The 21,938-nt window shown below is 52.4% G+C and overlaps 1 protein-coding gene across 1 annotated transcript; it reads right to left on the reverse strand.

Moving 5' to 3' along the window:
- Window positions 1-6,950: 6,950 nt before the first annotated feature.
- UNC93B1 (unc-93 homolog B1, TLR signaling regulator) lies at window positions 6,951-21,483 on the reverse strand. Its single transcript, XM_082409774.1, has 11 exons — window positions 21,299-21,483; window positions 20,984-21,125; window positions 20,272-20,425; window positions 17,765-17,926; window positions 17,409-17,541; window positions 16,964-17,057; window positions 15,933-16,057; window positions 15,222-15,404; window positions 14,311-14,584; window positions 12,329-12,447; window positions 6,951-7,706 (listed from the first exon to the last, which is right to left on the reverse strand). Exons 1-11 carry the CDS (start codon window positions 21,392-21,394, stop codon window positions 7,383-7,385), a joined length of 1,806 nt encoding a protein of 601 aa, XP_082265900.1. The 5' UTR covers window positions 21,395-21,483; the 3' UTR covers window positions 6,951-7,382.
- Window positions 21,484-21,938: the final 455 nt, after the last annotated feature.

Here is a 21,938-nt window from a genome sequence, read left to right on the forward strand (position 1 = left end):
AGACTTGAAACCATAAAACTAGAAGAGAACGTAGGTGAAACACTCTTTGACATAAATCATAAATATTTTCTTGGATCAGTCTCCCAAGGCGAAAGAAATAAAAGCACAACTAAGCAAATGAGACCTAATTAAACTTAAAAGCATTTGCACAGCAAAGGAAACCATCAACAAAACTAAAAGACAACCTAGGGAATAGGCGAAAATATTTGCAAATGATGAGACATACAAAGGTTTAATATCCAAAATATACAAACAGCTCAGACAACTCAATATCAAGAAAACAAACAACCCAATCAAAAAATGGGCAGAAGACTTGAATAGACATTTTTCCAAAGAAGACATACACAGGGCTAACAGGTACATGAAAAGATGCTCAACATCACTAATTATTAGAGAAATGCAAATCAAAACCACAGTGAGGTATCACCTCACATCTGTCAGAATGACTATCATAAAAAAATCTACAAATAACAAATGTTGGAGAGGGTGTGGGAAAAAGGGAACCCTTGTACACTGTTGGTGGGAATGTAAATTGGTTCAGCCACTATGGAAAACAGTATGGAGGTTCCTTAAAAAACTAAAATTAGAACTACCATATGATCCAGCAATTCCATTCCTGGGTATATATCAGGAAAAAATGAAAACACTAATTCGAAAAGATACATGCACCCCAATGTTCATAGCAGCACTACTTACAATAGCCAAGACGTGGAAGCAACCCAAATGCCCATCAACAGATGATTGGGTTAAGAAGATGTGGTATAGGGATTTCCCTGGTGGCTCAGTGGTTAAGAATTCGCCTGCCAGGCTTCCCTGGTGGCGCAGTGGTTGAGAATCTGCCTGCCAATGCAGGGGACACGGGTTAGAGCCCTGGTCTGGGAAGATCCCACGTGCCATGGAGCAACTGGGCCGGTGAGCCACAACTACTGAGCCTGCGCATCTGGAGCCTGTGCTCCGCAACAACAGAGGCCACGATAGTGAGAGGCCCGCGCACCGCGATGAAGAGTGGCCCCCGCTTGCCGCAACTGGAGAAAGCTCTCGCACAGAAACGAAGACCCAACACAGCCAAAAATAAATAAATAAAAAATAAAGAATTAAAAAAAAAAAGAATTCGCCTGCCAATGCAGGGGACAAGGGTTCGAGCCCTGGTCTGGGAAGATCCCACATGCCGTGGAGCAACTAAGCCCGTGCACCACAACTACTGAGCCTGAGCTCTAGAGCCCGTGAGCCACAGCTACCGTGAGCCACAACTACTGGGCCCACGTTCCGCAACTGCTGAAGCCCTCACGCCTAGAACCCATGCTCCACAACAAGGGAAGCCACTGCAATGGAAGCCCACGCACTGCAACCAAGAGTAGCCCCTACTCGCCACAACTGGAGAAAGCCCGCGCGCAGCAACAAAGACCCAACGCAGACAAAAATAAATAACTTAAAAAAAAAAAAAAAGATGTGGTGTATATATATATATATACTTACAATACGATATGACTCGGCCATAAAACAGAATGAAATACTGCCATTTGCAGCAACATGGATGGACTTAGTATTATGCTTAGTGAAATAAGTCAAAGACAAATACTATATGATATCACTTACATGTGGAATCTAAAAAATAATACAAACGAATGTGTATGCAAAACAGAAACAGACTCACAGACATAGAAAACAAATTTGTGGTTACCAAAGAGGGAAGGCGGGGGGACAAATTAAGGATATGGGATTAATAGATACAAACTACTATATACAAAGTAGACGAGCAACAAGGATTTATTGTATGGCACAGGGAATTATACCCATTACCTTGTAATGACCTATAATGGAATATAATCTGCAAAAAATACTGAATCACTGTGCTTGTTCACCTGAAACTAATACAATATCATAAATCAACTATACTTCAATTTTAAAAAAAAGAGAAAAAAGAAACCTAATTATACAAGTTCTCAGAAGTCTGCTCGTTGTAAATGGAGCCCACTTGGGCACAAGCCCTCAAGGTTCCATTGCGCCCCAGTGACCCACATGTGTCCACACAGGCCACGCAGGCAGAGGCCTGGACCGCAGCTCATCTGAGTCTTGGCAGGAAGCTATAATCCACCAGGACACAGGAGGGTGGGAGGCCTGTGGGATCTGCTATGAGGCCATCTGCCTCTCACCCACCTACCCACCTTGGAGGCTGTCCTGAGAGCTTCTTATCACCTCCAGTCTGATGAGGTCTGGGTCTTTCTGCTGCCCTCCTCAGGAGAAAGCACAGGATAAAAAGGCACTCAGCAGCAGTCTAGAATCAGTTCCCCAGCTCCAGGGTCTCCCACAGCGGCCTTGCAGTCTGGACCCCTTGAGCTCGGAGTGAGTGACAAGGACCTCCAGGGGCTGGCACCTTGGGCTTATTCTCCTTTTCACTGTCTATGGAAATAATACGCCTTAAATCTAAAAGTGGCTCATTGTGCCTTTACCAGCCAAACCAGTCGGGTTGACCTTGGCTTGGCCTTGTCTTGGGTATGAGCTTGACCAGCCGTACCATCACCTACAGGCAGACCTCGGAGATCCTGCAGGTTCTGTTCCAGACCCCACAGGAAGCAAGTATCGTAATAGAGCAAGTCTCACAAGAAATTTTTTTGGTTCCCCAGCACATATAAAACTTCTGTTTACATAACAGCTCACTGGTTCTGACCTGATGACCTTTCGGACAGTTGCACATATGTCTTGGGTCAGGAAGGTGGGCCACAGAAGCTTCCTTGCTACAGTAAAGACGACATCTTTAGGATAAAGCTACCCCTGGGTCATCTGGCATAGTGTCTCCCCACGCCTTCCCCATCCCCACCCCCGCCCTTGGTCCCTCGCCCGAGACTGTGACGCTGGGGGAGGCCACCCCTGTCCCAGAGACATTAACCACTTTGGGGTCCCCTAGGAATAAGTGAGTCAACAAGAAAGGGGTTCACTGAGAGCAGCGGTTCCGTCTCTCGTGGGCCATCCCTGATCAACACGGGGCAGCTCAGCTGGACGAAGCGGGTGCTACTGTTAGCACCAGAGCAGGACCCTGACCAGCCGGGGCCTCATGCGCACTTTTCCCGACTCCTGGGCTGTGCTGATGGGTTGGTTGTCTATAAAAGCAAAACCACAACATCTGTTGCCTCATAAGCCGTAATATACAATACAAAATGATTTGCCTGTGTGCCAAATTTTGAAACTTCAACAACTATCAGAAGGTCTCACCTTCTCATAAAAGGCTCATAGCTTAAACAAGACACTCAGGAAAATGTCCACGTTTACAAGCTTGCTCCCATCCTGTAAGGGATGGAGACCAGACTGACCCTCTAAATATAAACCCTAAGACCCTCTAAATATCGACTTTTACTTTTGGTATCCTGCTGATGTAGATCTACCTAAGTTGCATAATTTATCAAAAATATGGACTTCCCTGGCGATCCAGTGGTTAGGAGTCCAAGCTTCTATTGCAGGGGCACGGGTTCGATCCCTGGTCAGGGAACTAAGATCCCACAAGCTGTGTGGTGTGGCAAAAAAAAAAAAAAAAAAAAAAAATTATCAAAAATATAAAATACATAATTAACAATTCTAACGAACATTTCTCACAGTACAGGTGAGAATCAAAATCAGCACATCATAAAGTGTCTTCCAGTAGGAGGCGCTCCCGAGTCCTGAACATGCAGATATTAAGCAAGCCCCCACCCGCACCCCAAACAATGCCTATTCCAAGTCCAGGCCTTCCACTTTCGCAGATCTTTAAACCCAGGCGGTTACACAAGAACCGCTGCTCAGCCTTCTGGCTATTCCTTCAGTACATCTTGGGTCTGGGACGCTGCCACGCATCGGGGGATCCTGCTCAGGTCTGAAATACTCAGTGGGACATCTTTCGGTCTCAGAGCCCAGCCCCTCCCCCTGGGGTACTGCTTATTTTCTTGAGAGCTCAGCTATGTATTTGAAAATCAGTTTGTTTCTGATCCAGGATCTCTAGGTGTTTCTAGCAGGAGAAATTTCAGGCTCTCTAACACGCTATTGAGAAGTTAAAGATAGTTAAAATCTTACACTGTAGAGTCTTGGAATCAGATAATTTTTAAATTACCCTGGGGCAAGGACTTCCCTGGTGGCGCAGTGGTTAAGACCCCACGCTCCCAATGCAGGGGGCCTGGGTTCGATCTCTGGTCAGGGAACTAGATCCCACATGCATGCCGCAACTAAGAGTTCTCATGCCACAACTAAGGAGTCTGCCTGCTGCAACTAAGACACAGCACAACCAAATAAATAAATATTTTTAAAAATCATTCAATGCCAACATTGTGAATGTACTGTCACAAAAGTGTTCACTTAAAAAAAAATAGATAAAATAAAATTACCCTGGGGAAGATTGACAAAATCACAGAAGCTGAGACCATGACACAGAGTCTGATCTTCCACTTCGGAGTCCAGACCTCTGCCCGGTCACCTTATCCAGAGGTGACAGAGACATCAATGTCATACTTTACAACCAGGCCTGGAGCTGCCAAGGGGCTCCATCATTCACATCTGATGGCTTAATTAGGCTTTCCAATAGAACCGGCCTGCTGGGGCTTGCTGCGGTGACATTTACCCTGCTTGTCCTGGGGGTGTGTGTGTGTGTTGCTTGTCATGGGTGTGGCCTGTTACGTGTGTCTGTCTGTGGGTCTTGTCCATGTGCCAGGAGCAGCGAGACGAGGTATGGAGTCTTCTGATGGGGAACTTACCTTGGTGTGAGGCATGCGATCAGAAGCCGTGCTCCCTCCGTGTGCCTGGGCCACCCTTTCATTTGCTCATCACCGGAAATGACTTTGAAATGAGACCAGTTGTAGAACCATCCTCATCCCCTCCCCCACCTTGCCCGGCCTGCCCAGGGGCCCACACGCTTCCAAATGGCACCCTGCCCTGCATTCAGAGGCCTATTACCCAAGCATCTGGTTGCCCATCTCTGACTGGAACTTAGCTGGAATCCTGCCAGGAGGATATTGCCACATCTGCCGTCAGAGAGGTTCCGTTCCATGCCAGAGGCTGGTGGGGAACGGGAAGGACGGAGTGCTGGTCACACCGCATGACCGGTCTTGGTCTGCTTGTCACTGAAAGTCTGTGTATGAGGCAGGCAGTTTTCAGCCCTTCATCTGTCTGAGTCTAGCGACCGCCTGGTAGGGAGGCTGGGGAGAGGAGCCTTGTGGCCCTCACCGTCGCCCATGACTGCAAGACCCCCGAATCTGCCAAAAACAACTTGGCAACTAGTTCATGTTGGTTCACAGCAGACCCTGGGGGTTCCCTTCCCAGGCATCACAGACCATAGGTTTAATCACCTTCCCTAGGCTGGGTCCAGAAAGGATCCCGCCGGTTCTCTGGACAAGGTGGGGGGTGGAGGCACGGGGTCCAACGAGGGACTCACTGTAAGTTACTCTGCGCCAGCCCTGGGCTAACACAGAGCCAAACTTGCCCTGTTCATGGAACCCTCAGTGTCTCAGGAATTTTTTCATGGTGCTCCTAGGCCAAAAGAAATATCGAATAGTTCTATTTGTGAGATATTTTAGGTCCAACCAATAAGTACTTAGGTTCTAATAACTTAGTAGTCACTTAGAAAATATAACACACACCAAGAGAAAGAAAAACGGTGTTTACTTCATTCTTTAATAACCACTATGACTTACTAATTGGCTGTGTGCACCGGCCAGCTTCTCAAACCTTGGAATCAGACTGGAGACCCCCGGCCTCACTTCCTATTCCACAGTGATTTTCACTTTTTATCCCCAAACCACAGGAAACCCAGCTTCTCAAAGATATGACATGAAAGGATCATGGTGTGAGCTAAGAGTGAAACTGTGAACCACCTGAACCTATTAATTTCCTCAGAGTGGGTAGATGTCCAAGTTTTAGAAAATTTCAAATATCCTCTCTGCCCTTTTGAGTTTCCCGCAGGGCCTGGGGACCTTGCTGCCACCACAGATACACTTTACAGAGGAGGAAACTGTGGCTCAGACGGGCTGACCCCCTACCTGAGGTCGCAGAGCCTGGCTCCAGGGCCCCCGCTGAGGCTGCTGGAACCAAACTCAAGTGAGGACTGTATGAGGCAGAGGAGAGAGGGGGCCGCCGTTTACAGGTGGAAGAATCTAGGAGACCTGACGCTGAAGTGGGTATAGACCAGGGTCTGGCAGTCAGCCAGGGGTGGAGGGCGTGTGAGGAGCGAGGAATGGTGTGGCCCCCAGCTTTGGTGGTGCGGATCTGGGGCGCAGTTGGGGGCTCCAGGACCCTCCTGTGGCCCCCTTGCCTGTCCTCATCCCGCTGTTCAAAGCTCTTCGCAGTGGGATCTCAGTTCCCTCTCCCCACGGTGGGGGGCGCCCTCGGGCTGTAGGGGTCTGCCCCTCCCACCAGCCTCTGCATCCCTCTTGGACATCACAGCTGAGGCCGTAGCCCAGAGACATCCGTAACCAAGTTTACCTGGGCTCAGACATCTATGCCCCAGGCCTACACTGGACACGGGGTGACCTGCACTCGGCTCAGAAGTGGACTTGGCCCCCAAAGGAGTCCCTTGGGGAGCTGTGGGCAGAAGCATCCCAAGGGATTTAAAAAAAAAAAAAAAGGATGGGAGTGGGCAGGAGGGCTGGGGACGCCTGAGGAGGGGGCAGCGGGACCTGGGTTTCTTGACTTCGTCCCATCCTCTAGACTGACGAGGGGCTGGCAGCCCCATCACACTCCGCTGAGGTCCCTGCAGACCACCCAGGGCGCTTCTTTGTCTGAGCGGATCGGGGTACGACTGGCAAAAGCCGGCGGGTGTGGGGAGGGGCGGTGCCTCCAGGAGCCAGGACAGCCTGGTGGGCGGGGCTTAAGCGACCACCCCGCCCCCCCCCCAACCCCGGATCAAGGCAGACGGCCACAGTGCCCAATGGGCAGGGCCAGCCAGGCACACACCCCGGGCGATCAATGTCCTCCCACGGCAGGAGACTTCCCGATCAGGACAATACACAAATCTCTTTATTGCTCATTTTCTTAAAGTCGTACCTCTTGGCAGTCCACGGGGATAGGATGTGCAAAGCGGGCGACGCGCACGGCCCAGGCCTGTAGCCGAGAGCTGGGACGACAGGACGGCGGGGTCCCAGCCCTGGGGCTGGGCCCGGTAGGCGGTCGTGGAGAGCGGCCCCTGGGGTCGGAGGGTTTCGGCTGTGCGGTCCCTCGCACCCTGGGCCTGGCCAAGAGGTCTCAAGGCCCTACCCTCCCTTGGAGGGGGCTGCGGGGAGGATCCCAAGCTCCCGGTGGCCCGGGGCTCTGGGAGGGCCGTTCCTGAACCCGGGGTGCGCCAAGGGTCCTTCCAGAAATTGGCGCGGAATCATAGGGGCCCCGACCTGAGACGCGTTAAACCGAGGCCGGTGATCAGGCCTGGCCCCTCACTGCTCCTCGGGCCCATCGCCTCCCAGCGCCTGTTCGTAGGGGCAGGGCCGGCGGCAGAGACCGGCTGGTTTGGGGCCGGGCCCTTGCCCCGCGAGCGGCGCCTCCTCCTCCGCGCAGTCCCCCCGGCCGCCGCCGCGCTCGCCCTCCGCGTCGCTCTCGTCGGAGTTGTCCTCCTCCAGGTAGCGGTAGCCGCGCACCTTGTGCTGGGGCCGCGGGATGCGGGGCTGGCGCGGGACCACGCCCCGCCGCAGCTTCTGCTCCATCCACAGGTACGAGGCCGCGGCCGCCACCAGCGTCACCAGCAGCACCGTCAGCTTAGCCTGAGCACACAGGGAGGGATGCGGGGGACACGCGGGCGGCCAGTCCTGCACCCGCCCCGCCCAGTCCCTCGCCCCGATAGGCCCACTCCCATCTGGGACTCGAACCCTGCAGCTCCTCTGCTGTCCCTCCCTCCTCCTGGGAGCCGCCCCGCCACCCACGCTTCCTGGGCACCCTCCTGCCCAGCTCTGTCCCTTATGGTCACCCTATCCATCTGGGCCTCGGTTTCCCTAACTGTAATGATAATCCCTTTGCCTCACAGGGTAGATGTGAAGGGAGGCCTGGCCCTCCCTTACCAGAGCTTAGCTTACTCTGTCCCTTACATGTGGGATCGTAAGTAATGCTTCTTAGAGGTCTTGACTGTAACAGGCAGTCAGAAATAATTTTAAATCATAACTCAGTACGTACACACATGTTCACAGGCATACTCCCTGCTATTCCCTATTCTATTTCATTTTTTAAAAAGTTAGCCGGCAATAAAATGGACAACCTGGAAGAAATGGACAAATTCTTAGAAAGGTATAACCTTCCAAGACTGAACCAGGAAGAAACAGAAAATATGAACAGAGCAATCACAAGCAATGAAATTGAAACTGTGATTCAAAATCTTCCAACAAACAAAAGTCCAGGACCAGATGGCTTCACAGGTGAATTCTATCAAACATTTAGAGAAGAGCTAACACCTATCCTTCTCAAACTCTTCCAAAAAATTGCAGAGGAAGGAACACTCCCAAACTCATTCTATGAGGCCACCATCACCCTGATACCAAAACCAGACAAAGACAGTACAAAAAAAGAAAATTACAGACCAATATCACTGATGAATATACATGCAAAAATCCTCAACAAAATACTAGCAAACAGAATCCAACAACACATTAAAAGGATCATACACCACGATCAAGTGGGATTTATCCCAGGGATGCAAGGATTCTTCAATATATGCAAATCAATCAATGTGATACACCATATCAACAAATTAAAGAATAAAAACCATATGATCATCTCAATAGATGCAGAAAAAGCTTTTGACAAAATTCAACACCCATTTCTGATAAAAACTCTCCAGAAAGTGGGCATAGAGGGAACCTACCTCAACATAATAAAGGCCATATATGACAAACCCACAGCAAACATCATTCTCAATGGTGAAAAACTGAAAGCATTTCCTCTAAGATCAGGAACGAGACAAGGATGTCCACTCTCACCACTATTATTCAACATAGTTCTGGAAGTCCTAGCCACGGCAATCAGAGAAGAAAAAGAAATAAAAGGAATACAAATTGGAAAAGAAGAAGTAAAACTGTCACTGTTTGCGGATGACATGATATTATACATAGAGAATCCTAAAACTGCCACCAGAAAACTGCTAGAGCTAATTAATGAATATGGTAAAGTTGCAGGATACAAAATTAATGCACAGAAATCTCTTGCACTCCTATACACTAATGACGAAAAATCTGAAAGAGAAATTATGGAAACACTCCCATTTACCATTGCAACAAAAAGAATAAAATACCTAGGAATAAACCTACCTAGGGAGACAAAAGACCTGTATGCAGAAAACTATAAGACACTGATGAAAGAAATTAAAGATGATACCAACAGATGGAGAGATATACCATGTTCTTGGATTGGAAGAATCAACATTGTGAAAATGACTATACTACCCAAAGCAATCTACAGATTCAATGCAATCCCTATCAAATTACCAATGGCATTTTTTACGGAAGTAGAACAAATCATCTTAAAATTTGTATGGAGACACAAAAGACCCCGAATAGCCAAAGCAGTCTTGAAGGAAAAATACAGAGCTGGAGGAATCAGACTACCTGACTTCAGACTATACTACAAAGCTACAGTAATCAAGACAATATGGTACTGGCACAAAAACAGAAATATAGATCAATGGAACAAGATAGAAAGCCCAGAGATAAACCCATGCACCTATGGTCAACTAATCTATGACAAAGGAGGCAAAGATATACAATGGAGAAAAGACAGTCTCTTCAATAAGTGGTGCTGGGAAAACTGGACAGCTACATGTAAAAGAATGAAATTAGAATATTCCCTAACACCATACACAAAAATAAACTCAAAATGGATTCGAGACCTAAATGTAAGACTGGACACTATAAAACTCTTAGAGGAAAACATAGGAAGAACACTCTTTGACATAAATCACAGCAAGATCTTTCTGGATCCACCTCCTAGAGTAATGGAAATAAAAACAAAAATAAACAAATGAGACCTAATGAAACTTCAAAGCTTTTGCACAGCAAAGGAAACCATAAACAAGACAAAAAGACAACCCTCAGAATGGGAGAAAATATTTGCAAACGAATCAACAGACAAAGGATTAATCTCCAAAATATATAAACAGCTCATTCAGCTCAATATTAAAGAAACAAACACCCCAATCCAAAAATGGGCAGAAGACCTAAATAGACATTTCTCCACAGAAGACATACAGACGGCCACAAAGCACATGAAAAGGTGCTCAACATCACTAATTATTAGAGAAATGCAAATCAAAACTACAATGAGGTATCACCTCACTCCTGTTAGAATGGGCATCATCAGAAAATCTACAAACAACAAATGCTGGAGAGGGTGTGGAGAAAAGGGAACCCTCTTGCACTGTTGGTGGGAATGTAAATTGATACAGCCACTATGGAGAACAATATGGAGGTTCCTTAAAAAACTGAAAATAGAATTACCATATGACCCAGCAATCCCACTACTGGGCATATACCCAGAGAAAACCGTAATTCAAAAAGACACATGCACCCGAATGTTCATTGCAGCACTATTTACAATAGCCAGGTCATGGAAGCAACCTAAATGCCCATTAACAGACGAATGGATAAAGAAGATGTGGTACATATATACAATGGAATATTACTCAGCCATAAAAAGGAACGAAATTGAGTCATTTGTTGAGACGTGGATGGATCTAGAGACTGTCATGCAGAGTGAAGTAAGTCAGAAAGAGAAAAACAAATATCATATATTAATGCATGTATGTGGAACCTAGAAAAATGGTACAGATGAGCCAGTTTGCAGGGCAGAAGTTGAGACACAGATGTAGAGAATGGACATATGGACACCAAGGGGGGAAAACTGCGGTGAGGTGGGGATGGTGGTGTGCTGAATTGGGCGATTGGGATTGACATGTATACACTGATGTGTATAAAATTGATGCCTAATAAGAACCTGCAGTATAAAAGAACAAACAAACAAAACAACTAATACTAAACTTTCATTGGGTTATTTATATGGAAATATGTTAATATAAATGTTTCAGACATTACATGAAATTTCTAAAAATCTTATATTTGTATTTGTATGGAAATATGGATGGAAATATGTTAATATAAATGTTTCAGACATTACATGAAATTTCTAAAAATCTTATATTTGTATTTGTATGGAAATATGTTAATATAAATGTTTCAGACATTACATGAAATTTCTAAAAATCTTATATGTTCTGGTATAATGTTATAAGTAATAATCCTAGTTATTACTTTAAAATGTATATCTCAGAAATAACTAATTTTCTTGTCAACTGCATTATTATGAACTTTCATCAAATCTTCAACTGTGGTCATTTTTAAGTCTTTTGTCATTTACAGACAGTTCTGGGTGTACTCTGATGCTTTTGCAAATATGTTCCTATAAAAGGGTTTCATCTTCAAGAAATTCATGGAAAAGACTCTGACAAGTACAGGTTTCTGGTAACTGACTGTACTGCTGAACTGAATGAATAAGCATTTTCAGAACTCTAATGAAAAACTGATGAACTCATAAAAGTGCTAACAAAAGATCAAGATGAAAAAAAAAATTAATTACATGGGACTGAGTGAACTGATGAGGATGAGTATAATTTTTGTGACTTTCTGTCTGAATTAAAAAAAAAAAAAAAATCCCACAAGGACTCAGAGGCAAAGAATATACAAATCAATTTACACTGCAAAGTAAAGGAGCTGTTACAGTGGAGGATTACTGGACTGAATGTCAATATTATGACATAGTATGAGTGTGTTTCATGTTTGGTAATTGCAATCATTGTTGCTTTTGTTGTGGTCATCCATGTACAATGCTTGGTGTCAGTCTATTTATCTCTTGTAAAAATAAAATACAGTGTGTGTGTGTGTGTGTGTGTGTGTGTGTGTGTGTGTGTGTGTGTGAAAATAAATAAATAAATAAATAAATAAATTAAAAAAAAAAAAAAAAAAAGTTGGCCGGGACCTGCTAAACTGACCCACCAGTAGGTGAGAGCAGAGGATGAGGACCCCTGAGAGCCAAGAAGGGAGACAGACCCTCGGCATCCAGCTCAGAGCCCAACGTCTAGAGAACAGGTTACCAGACTACCCACAAGGCGGCTGGGATGTGCCCACAAGTAGAGAGCAAACTGTGAACCCTTTCAGAGATGGGTAAACTGAGGCCTGCAGGAGGTGAAGCGGTAAGTAATAAGCCAGTGATGGGTGTGGGGCCGCCCAGTGGACTTGGCCCAGGGCCGGGCCCTGGGGCAGTGGTGCCCTCCAGGGGCTGTGAGGCCAGGGCGGGCACTCAGGAAGTTTCTGTTGTCTAGGGTGTCGAGTGGGGGAGGGGGACTCACCTTCATGGGCAGGCTTGAGCCCAAGTAGACTGTGAAGATGGCCATGGCCTGCCACCAGTGGTAGATGGTGAAGATGAAGTCTTGCCTCTCCTTGTCCTCGTACAGGATTCCCAGGAGGGCTGCAGGTGGGCAGGACAGGGCAGAAAGGGGAGAGGTGCCAGCTGGGGCCCAGAGCTGCTGTTCTCCCACTGGTGACCCCCCGATGCCCTGCGCTGGTCCCAGCCCTTGGCAGGAGCGCCAAAAAAGCCGCTGTAAACTGGTCCTGGCCGGCCCCCTAGTGTACACACTGGTTACCACGCTGCCTGGGAGCTGAGCAGAGGCTGGAACAGTGGGCCCCCCTGCTGGGATGCAATGGGCCTGCTCTGGGACCCATCTGTGGCCTCAGAAGTGGGAAGTTCCGTGAGCAGTCACATCGTGCCTTCTTCCGAACCCCAGGCACGCGGTGCCAGGCCTGCAGGGGCTGTTTTTCCTCACTCAGGGCTCAGGGAGAGCAAATCGCTGTAGCAACAAGCTTTCTGCAAATCCAACCTGAAGCTGGGAGGGAGGAATTTGTTTCCCAAAGCATCCTCCCCTGGGTGGGGCAGAAAGAGCATCGGACAGGGAATCAGTAAACTCAGATTCCACTGTCAGGACTGAAAGGTGGAGAGAGTTGGCACAGAGATGTGGATTCAGATGTTGGGTCTGTGGGTGACTCGGGGTCAATGAACTCCCCAGAGCCACTTTTCTCATCTGTAAAATGCAATGACACGTATATGCTGTGCCGCGAGGTTTTAATGGGAGAAAGCCTGCACAGCACCTGGCGATTTGTACCCTCGCCAGCCACTCAGGACATTGACACTCCCATCCTGAGGTCCTGCAGTGCGATGGTACCCCATGGGGGTGCTGTGAAAGGACACGGAGGGCCCTCCCAGGGGTGGGGCATAAGAGGAGGGAGGAAGCGGAGCTGGGCAGAAGAGGACGCTGGGATCTGGCCCAAGTCCAGACATATCACGGGCTCAAGGTCCAGAGGCAAAACAGCCAAGACAGTGTGGTCCAGGGTGTGGGGCTCCATCCCCTACGGCAGATATAGTGTCTGACTCTCTCTCTCGGATGTTGGGCGCTGGGGTTGCCTGAACCATCCCCTGCCCGGCCCGCAGCAGGCATGACCTCCACCACGCCATACAGGGGTGATGGTCAAAACTGCTAACGGCACCGGCCCACCAGAACAGATGCCAACGTGGGAGACCCAAATGGCTGCACCCATGTGTACCAGCTGCATGTCACTAGCAAAAGCTCACCTGTGGGCCCAGAGCATCACACAGATGAACTCTGTCCCACCCCCTCCTTTCTGCAAGCAGGGCCCCAGGCCCCAGTGCCTCCACCCTAGCAGCCCAGAATTGGGGCCTGGGCTCCACTGCTCTGCAGATTGCTGTTGGGATCTTACAGCCTGCTTCCAGCTCCTCTCCATAAAAATGCCGTATCTGCACTTACCCCCTGGGGTGTGGACAGGGCCACCTGCTGCGTCCCATGCTCCCTGGGGCACAGATCCTGATATCTGCTTCTAGTGTCATGAAAACTATGCCAGGCTGCGCCCTGTCCCCTGGTATGAAATGAGGCATCCCCAATGTGTTTTTTTACACTGTCCCTAAGAGGTGTCCACAGAGCCCCAGATCCAGCCCATGGAGCCACAAGGTCTCACCCTGACTCCCATGCCCGCCCTGGGGGTCCACAGGATGCCCATGGCGTGCAACTCCATACCTGCCTCGAGGGTGTTCACAGCCCTCCGCATCTGTCCCTGCCGTGTCCACGGGACTTCCTTCCACCCCTAGAGTGTGCACAGGGATCCCCACCTGCCTCCACCAAGTGCACGGGACCCCGTAACAGCCCTCCAGTGTGCCCAGCAACCCCGTGTCTGTCGCTGGGATGTCTGTGCTCCCCGCAACCGCCCTGAGGTAGCCACAGGCTCCCCTGCCCGGCCATCCAGGGCCCACGGCTATACTCACTGCTAAGCCCCGTCTTGTTGAGGGCACTGCCCACACCCCAGAGCACGGCTGCTGCATAGAGGATCCAGGTGTGCTGCAGGACCCGGGGCGCGGGGGCCCAGAAAAAGAGGCTGAGAGTGAGCAGCAGATGCAGTCCCGCCCCGGCCACCAGGGGCACCGGGCGCGGCAGCCACAGCCCCAGCAGGCCCAGGGCCGAGGAGGCCGAGGCGCCCAGGCTATAGGCCACGAGGAGGTACGCCAGGTGTTCCAGCCCCACCGAGCACACGCCATAGCCCTGCGGGAACAGGGGTGAGGGGTGGCGGTCAGCCGGCCCAGGCTCTGGTCCTCCCCACGAGGTCTCACTTCAGGCCACGTCCTGCCCTCTCTAGGCCACCGCGGGGCCAGCTTCCTCCGAGGCTTGTGGGACGGTTCCTCGGGGACAGACAGTGAGAAGACGCTTGGACAGTGTCCCCAGACACCAAGGCTGAAACCCGCATGGAGCCAAACACTTTACGGCTGTGATCCCATCTCAACAGTGTAACTCCTCTGGAAGTGAGCATGGTCATTAGAGACTTCACAGATGAGGGAACAGGCTCAGAGAGGTGAAAGTAACTTTCCCAAGGTAGGGGCGGGATGGGGGGAGAGAGGGAAAAGGAGAAGGAGGGGACTATCTGGGCCTACAATTGTCCCTTGGTGTCTGCGGGGGATTGGTTCCAGGACGCTTCGCGGATACTAAAACCTGCGGATGCTCAAGTCCCTTATATAATATGGGGTAGTACAGTGGGCCCTCCGGATCCGCGAATGCAGAGGGCCCACTGTACTTGTACATACTTATACATATATATTCAAAACTTATTCGTTGTTATTCTGTGATTCAAATTTAACGGACGTCGTGTAATTTTATCTGGCAACGCTCTTCAGGCTGCACTTACCAGGGCGAGACCAGTGCAGGCAAAGAGCACCTCGAAGCCGCTGTAGATAAAGAAGGGCACGAGGTGGCGCAGGCGGAAGTCGCGCACGTGCTTGAAGGGCAGCTGGAAAATGTTGCCCCAGCCGACGCTGCGCAGGTCGATCTCCTCCGTGGGCCTGTACGCCGCGCCGCAAAGGCCCAGCACCTGCAGGCAAGGAGGTGAGGGTGGGGGCGGGCAGCCGGGCATCCTGGCCCCGCCCCTGGGACCCAGCCCCGCCCCTCAGCCCCAGACCCGCCGCAGGCAAATCCACAGATGAGCCTCCCAGCCCCGCCTCCAGCCCTAGAACACAACGTAGTCACGCCCCCAACGCCTCAGCGCTGCCTCCTGGTCCCACCCCCACGTTGGAGCCCCACCTTCTGACCCTCGGCCCTAGGTCCAGCCCGTGTCACAGCCAATCCTCTAAGCCCCTGTCTTCAGCTCGACCCCAGACCAGGCCTGGACCCCCTCTCACAGGCCTCTGGGATTCCAATTCCTCTCTCAGTCCGCAGGCATCAGCCACACCTCCGAGCCTCAAGCCCAGCTCCTAGGCTCAGGCCCCCTCCCCAGGACTCAGCCCTAACTCTGGACTCAGAACAAGCCTCCGGCCCGCCCTCCGCGCGCCCAGCTCGCATTCCTCTCTCCCCGCCACGGTCCCCAGATCTGACCCTGTCACACCCCCATCCCGGGCCGCACCAGCAGCATGGCCAGGAAAGCCACCGCCATGAGCACGCTCTCCACCACGATGAGGTTTCGGCTCCGCGGCAACGTCCGCAGAACCGTCTTGTTGAAGCCGATGAGGATGCCCTGGCTGTTAGTGCCTGAGAAAGGGGAGGGTGGGGGGCATCGTGAGGCAGGGAGCAGGGCACACTGTCAGCTGAGCCACAAAGAAATGCAGCAGGGCTTCCCTGGTGGCACAGTGGTTAAGAATCCGCCTGCCAATGCAGGGGACACGGGTTCGAGCTCTGGTCCGGGAAGATCCCACATGCCGCAGGCAACTAAGCCCGTGTGCCACAACTACTGAAGCCTGTGTGCCACAACTACTGAGCCCGCATGACACAACTATTGAAGCCTGAACGCCTAGAGCCCATGCTCCTCAACAAGGGAAGCCACCCCAATGAGAAGCCCGCGCACCACAACGAAGAGTAGCCCCGGCTCACCGCAACCAGAGAAAAGCCTTAACGCAGCAATGAAGACCCAATGCAGCCAAAAATAAAATTAATTAGTTAAAAAAAAAAAAGAAATGCAGCAAAGCAGGCGGGTGAGGGGAAGGTTAGAGGGGGTGGGCAAGGACCCTGCCGGCAAAGGCAGGGTTCCTTTGGGAAGCACTTCAGAGGTGAGGGCCACTGGGGCTGAAAGCACCTCCCCTCCCTCCTGCCCTATTGCCCCGAGGCTGCCATGGGAGCCAGTCCACCTCCCACCTCCATACATTTGCCTTGCATTGAGGGTATACTTGGCCCTGAGAGATCCCACAGGCAGCCTCAGCCCAGATGGCACATCCTCCAGGCAGCCTTCCCTGACGCACCCCACCACCACCCCAGGCTGGGTCAGATGTCCTAACGACAAGGCCCTGTGCCTCGGTCATCAGAGCTGTAGGACACCAGGCTCTCAGCCCTGAGCCCTGTGAGCGAGGGCATCCTTTCTGCCCTTGAGGGCCCAGTGTCTGCTGGGTGACTCAATGGGGGAGGTGAGCAGATCTTAGGGACCCCACCCCCATGAGCACTAACCGCAGTTCTGCACGTTGTACAGCGTGTGGTTCAGGTCATACAGGTAATGGTTCAGGAAGTAGATCATGGGCAGCTGGGCGCAGGCAAAGCTCAGCTGTGGGCAGGACGGCAGCTTGGGTCAGGCTTGGGGCATGCAACCGGGCAAGGAGCACAGGCACAATCTGGGAGGGGGTCTGGGCACAGCCTTGGGGGAACAGGAGCCCTCCCACCTCTCGGGGGCAGCCTGGTGGCGGGGGGGGGGGTGCCCAATGCAGGAAGACTTCCTCCTGGTCAGCGCTGTAGACAGGGAGGGAATGAGGTCTCTGTCACCAGAGGTAAGCAAACAGGAGTTGGCTCAAGAAAGGGCAGTGGGACTAGAGGGCTGAAAAGTCTGTGCAATGGGCTCCAATATGTGATTCTGGGGCTGGAATACCCCACCCCCCGTGTTCCCATACAGGGCGCTCACGTGGAAGAAACCGTAGAAGATGGCTTGGAAGACCAGGAGATAGGGTGCGTGGGAGCCCCGAGGCGGGCGCTGCCGGGGGCCCTGCTCATCCTGCTCCTTATAGTGGGAGTACTCGTAGTATTTCTGGGCCATCCTGGACCACAAAGGAGAGAAGGCTCTCCCCAGCCCAACCTCCGCCAGATGCCTCCACTTCCTGCACCCAGGCTTATGGACTGGCCAGCCAATGTCTCACGAACGGGAAAACTGAGGCCCACAGGGCGGATGGGGCTGGTCCAAGGTCCCCAAGACGAGGTGGGCAACACAGGAGAGGCTCTGCCAGGTCTCCAGTCTCCCACCCTGCTGCCCACCAGGCTCACCTGGTGATGTAGTTGCCCATGGAGGCCCAAAGAGGCACGATGGCCATGCCCAGCACCACGGCTGAGGGCACAAGCGTGTAGTAGCGCTCCCAGTAGTTGGTGGAGACAAAGAGGGCGTAGATGCCCACAGCCAGGAACATCATCCACTTGGTGCCAAAAAACCTGCGAGCAGCAGGAAGGATGAGGATGCTGGCACCGTGGGCCCGTCCAGCCGGCTGCAGCCCGAAAGCAGCGTGGCCACAACTCCAGGCCCCAGCTCCCGAGGCTCTATGAGGTGGGGAGGGACCCCTGGCCTTGGAGCCGAGGGTCCTAAGATAGAGTCTCAGAGACATGGACTTGCTGGTGGCCTCAGGGGAGCCACTCTAACCAGACACCTGTAATGTGGGCTCTGCCCCAACCTCGAGCCTCTCACGGCCACTGCAGGGATAGAGGAGATAAAGCGGGGAGAGGGTGTCATGAGTCAGTGGGCCTTGGGCACATGCAACCCTCATTTGTGTCCTGGGCTGACTCGCCAGCCCCCCTTCTCCACCCACGTGCAGTGACTGCAGGACCCAGGTGAACAGCTGAGGGACTTGTCCCAAGCTGGGACTGAGGACCAGGGAGAGGAACCCTGGCGCCCCTTCCCCTCTGCACTTTGCCCTTTCAGTCCACTGTGGTCAGTCGGGAAGTTTCTTGTAGGACAACGGCCTCACTGGCTCTGGGAAAATGTTGCACCGTGTTAGAGGCAGGTTGACGAGTGACAGGATAAGGGCCCATTCAGGGCACTGGAGGCTGATCAGCGTAGACACAACCATTGCGATCTTTGGGTTGGTTTTGTTTTGGGTTCTGTTTGTTTGTTTTGAGTATTTGTGCTCGTTATTTCCTTTCTTTGTCTGAGTCTCCAGGAAGCTCAAAGCTAAGCTCAATGACTCTGGTTTTCTGATACAATTACTTTCTCTTCTATTGCAGGGTCCCGGTTCTTTAATTTTATCCTTATCTTGCCATATAATAAATTGACAGGCAGCCTCCTCTGATCTATTTGCGGAAGGGCACCCAAACTGCACTGTAAATTTTGAAACAGCAAAAAGTAAAAATACTAGCACTCACTGCTGGTGAGGCTGTGGTTTTAAAAATGACACATACAGCCAGAGGGCATGCAGATGGTACAGCCCTTTGGAAAGTCAGCCTGGTAGTTTGGGGGGGGGGTGGGCAAGCATGGGGTTTGGAGTCACTGCCTGGGTTCAGACCTTCAATCTGCCAGTTGCTGCCTGTGGGAATGGGTTCAACCTCTTGGTCTCCCTGTGTCTAAGATCAGAGCATCTACCTTGGATTGTAGGGGATGTGATATGCTTATAAAGCGCCCAGCACATAGGAAATGAAATGAGTTTGCCATTAATAATACTGCGAGGTTTCAAGAGCCATAAAGCCTTTTCTATGCTTCTGACCTAGTAAGGGCAGCTCTGAGAGTTTATCCTAGGAGGTTTTCTTTCTTTCCTTCTTCCTTCCTTCCTCCCTCCCTCCCTTTCTTTCTCTCTCCTTCTTTCTTTCTTTAATTTTAAGACGAGGAAACAGCCAGAAGCATAAAGAGAACATGCAAAAAAGGAGAGGGAGCCGCAATGTCCAACCCTGAGCCACAGTCCAGTGCCCCCATGTCTGCAGAAGATACTAACATCACGAAAGTCCCCACTGTGAAGCTGGCCAAGATGTGTGCAGTGAAAAGAAAGCAAAAGTGACACTGCACATGCACACATGCACGCGCATACACTACTCCAGTTGACAAGGACAGAAATGTTATCCATGCATGCCGGTGGAAAGACAAAGTTAGCCGACTGCCTGGAGGGCTTGGGAGGGGTTTTCTTTTTTCTGATTTCAATTATGATTCTAATGTTGTTTGTTCGATTGTGATAAAAGAGTTTGAGGGGGTTGTTATTGTTTCGGAAAGACAGGGGAATTCATCTAATGTGTCCACTGATCTCTGGGTCCCATCTGAGCACAGATCTACTGCCTGGCGGTAGGATACTCGTGGAGGGCATTTTTGCACTGCACCAGATGCCACTAAGGCTCAGGTATGGAGTAGACGCCCTGGGGCACCTGCCCAGCCACACCCTTTTCAGTGAGAAATGTCCCTCAACACTGTCACAGCTGATTGGGCTCTTGGTGCGTTCCTGGGCTTTGCTGGCTGATCAGATTCTCTCCAGAAACTCCACAGCCCTGATCTCAAAAGGTCATTGTAGCTCCAGGCCACAAAGGAGGGCATGAAGGTGACGCCACATGGGGTACAGGCAAGCTGAGGGAAGGAGCCTGAGTGAATTTCTGTTGCTTGAAACCCAAGGTGCCTTGGTTGCAAAGCTCTTGTTTCTTCCCCAAACCTGGGTTTCACCCCTTCTCTCTCACCCCTCCAGGTAGGCAAGTTCTCTCCCCACCCCACCCCAAAAGAACACCAGGGCAGCTGGAGACCCCATGTCCAACAGCCCTTGCACCCCTTCAAGAGCAGGGAGACAGCCCTCATAGGGACAGCAGTGTCGCACCTGATGAGCACAGGTGTGTAGAGCAGGGCCACGATGGGGGTCACGTTGATGCCCATCAGCATCTTGCTGTCGATGTCAGGCAGCCCCATGTTGCCGTATTTCACCTCGCGGTAGGTCTCATCGTAGTGCAGGATCAGCTGCATCTGCAGGAGGCCTGGGGACAGGGAAGAGGCATGGAGGGGGCGACCCGGCTCTGGGGGCAACCAAGCAGAGGCTGGAACGCAAGCCTGGCAGGGAGCTCCAGGGACAGAGGTGAAGCCCAGGCTGGGCCAAGGGTCCTACCTGCCAGTGGCCACGACAGCGACTTGAATCCAGACCCCCGCCCCGCCACGTCCCTCCGCCAGCCACTTGGACCCCAGCGCCCCTGATTCCGAAGGCAGCGGACCTGCCCAGGGCGCCCAGGACCCGCCCACACACTCATGAAGCCTGTGGCTGGGCCCCGGGGACACTGCACCGTCCCCCATGTGCGGAGGCCGCAGCTGCAGCTGTGAGGGCGCAGACGGAGAAGTGAAAGAGGAAGGGAGCCGACTGGCCCCAAGGTTTCTCTTTTCCTGAGAAACCTCAGGTCTAGGGAGGGGCGCGCGGGTGGAGGGGAAAGGACTTGGGCCCCAGCGCAGAACCCGCCGGGCCGTGCCACCTCGCCCGGCCCGGGGCGGAACGGCGTGGCCAGAGACCCATCCCGCCAACCCGCGGGGCGCAGCGGGCCACCTACCCAGGTAGACGCCGTAGGTGAGCATGCCGCCCGCGCTGGCCGCCAGCACGTTCTTGAGCACGCCGAGCCGCTTGCGGCGGTAGTAGCGGCGCTCCTCCTCCTCCTCGTTGTAGTTGGGGTACGCGCCCACCAGCTCGTCCAGCTGCGGGGCACGACGGCGCTCGCACCCGGCCACTGCACCCCCGGAGCCCCGCGTCCATCCCCGGCCGCCCCCGGCCCCCCTCACCCCAGCCCTGGGGCCGCATCCCACTCCCACGGGGGAGACCCCAGCCCTCCCGGTCCCCGCGCCGCCACGCCTTCCCCGTCCCCGCTCACCGGGGCCTCGGGCCCGTCTGGGACCCCGAGCTGGTCCTCATCGCCCTGCGCACCCGCGGCCCCCGCCACCGGATAGAGCGGCGGCTCCGCCTCCATGGCTGGACCAGCCGGAGGACTCCTCCGGCAGCGGACGGCCACTTCCTCCGGGCGCCGGGACCTGCCTCGCCCCGCCCCGCCCCGGGGCCCACCTCCTCCGCGAGGGGAGGGCCTGGCGCCGCTGGGGGCGTGCCCAGCGCGTGTGCGTGTGCGTGTGTGTAGGGGAGCGTCCGTGCGTCCCTCGGCGGCCTCAGGAATGCGAGGTGCGATTTCGAATCCCCCGTCTGCCACTTCCCGGCGTGACTTTGGAGATTAAGTCCACTTCTCTGTGCCTCATTTTCCTAACTTGTAAACCGGGGATACTCAGCACGACTTCCAAGGGCTCTTTGGGGATTACTGAGTTAATGCAAAGCCTTAGGAAAGTGCCAGGCCCGTAATAACTCCCCTCAGCCTTACCGCTGTCACTGTCATCCCTAACCCACCTCCAGCCCTACCCCTACCACTGTCATCCCTGACCCATTTGGTGTGTTTGCAGGTCAGCAAAGAGCCGTCATAGCGGGGGGAGAGGGCTCCCACCACAGGACTCAGCAGCCCGTGCCCACCT

Source organism: Balaenoptera physalus (assembly GCF_965194825.1).
Source record: "Balaenoptera physalus genome assembly, chromosome: 10".
Classification (NCBI taxonomy): domain Eukaryota; kingdom Metazoa; phylum Chordata; class Mammalia; order Artiodactyla; family Balaenopteridae; genus Balaenoptera; species Balaenoptera physalus.

What these genes read in the sequence shown, in the direction of transcription:
- UNC93B1 (XM_082409774.1), bottom strand. Translation starts at nt 21,394, where the DNA reads ATGGAGGCGGAGCCGCCGCTCTATCCGGTGGCGGGGGCCGCGGGTGCG. An exon ending in TACACACCTGTGCTCATCAG is followed by an intron (nt 17,927 to 20,271) that starts GTGCGACACTGC and finishes TGCTGCTCGCAG; the next exon opens with GTTTTTTGGCACCAAGTGGA. An exon ending in CAACAAGACGGGGCTTAGCA is followed by an intron (nt 12,448 to 14,310) that starts GTGAGTATAGCC and finishes GCCCACCTGCAG; the next exon opens with CCCTCCTGGGAATCCTGTAC.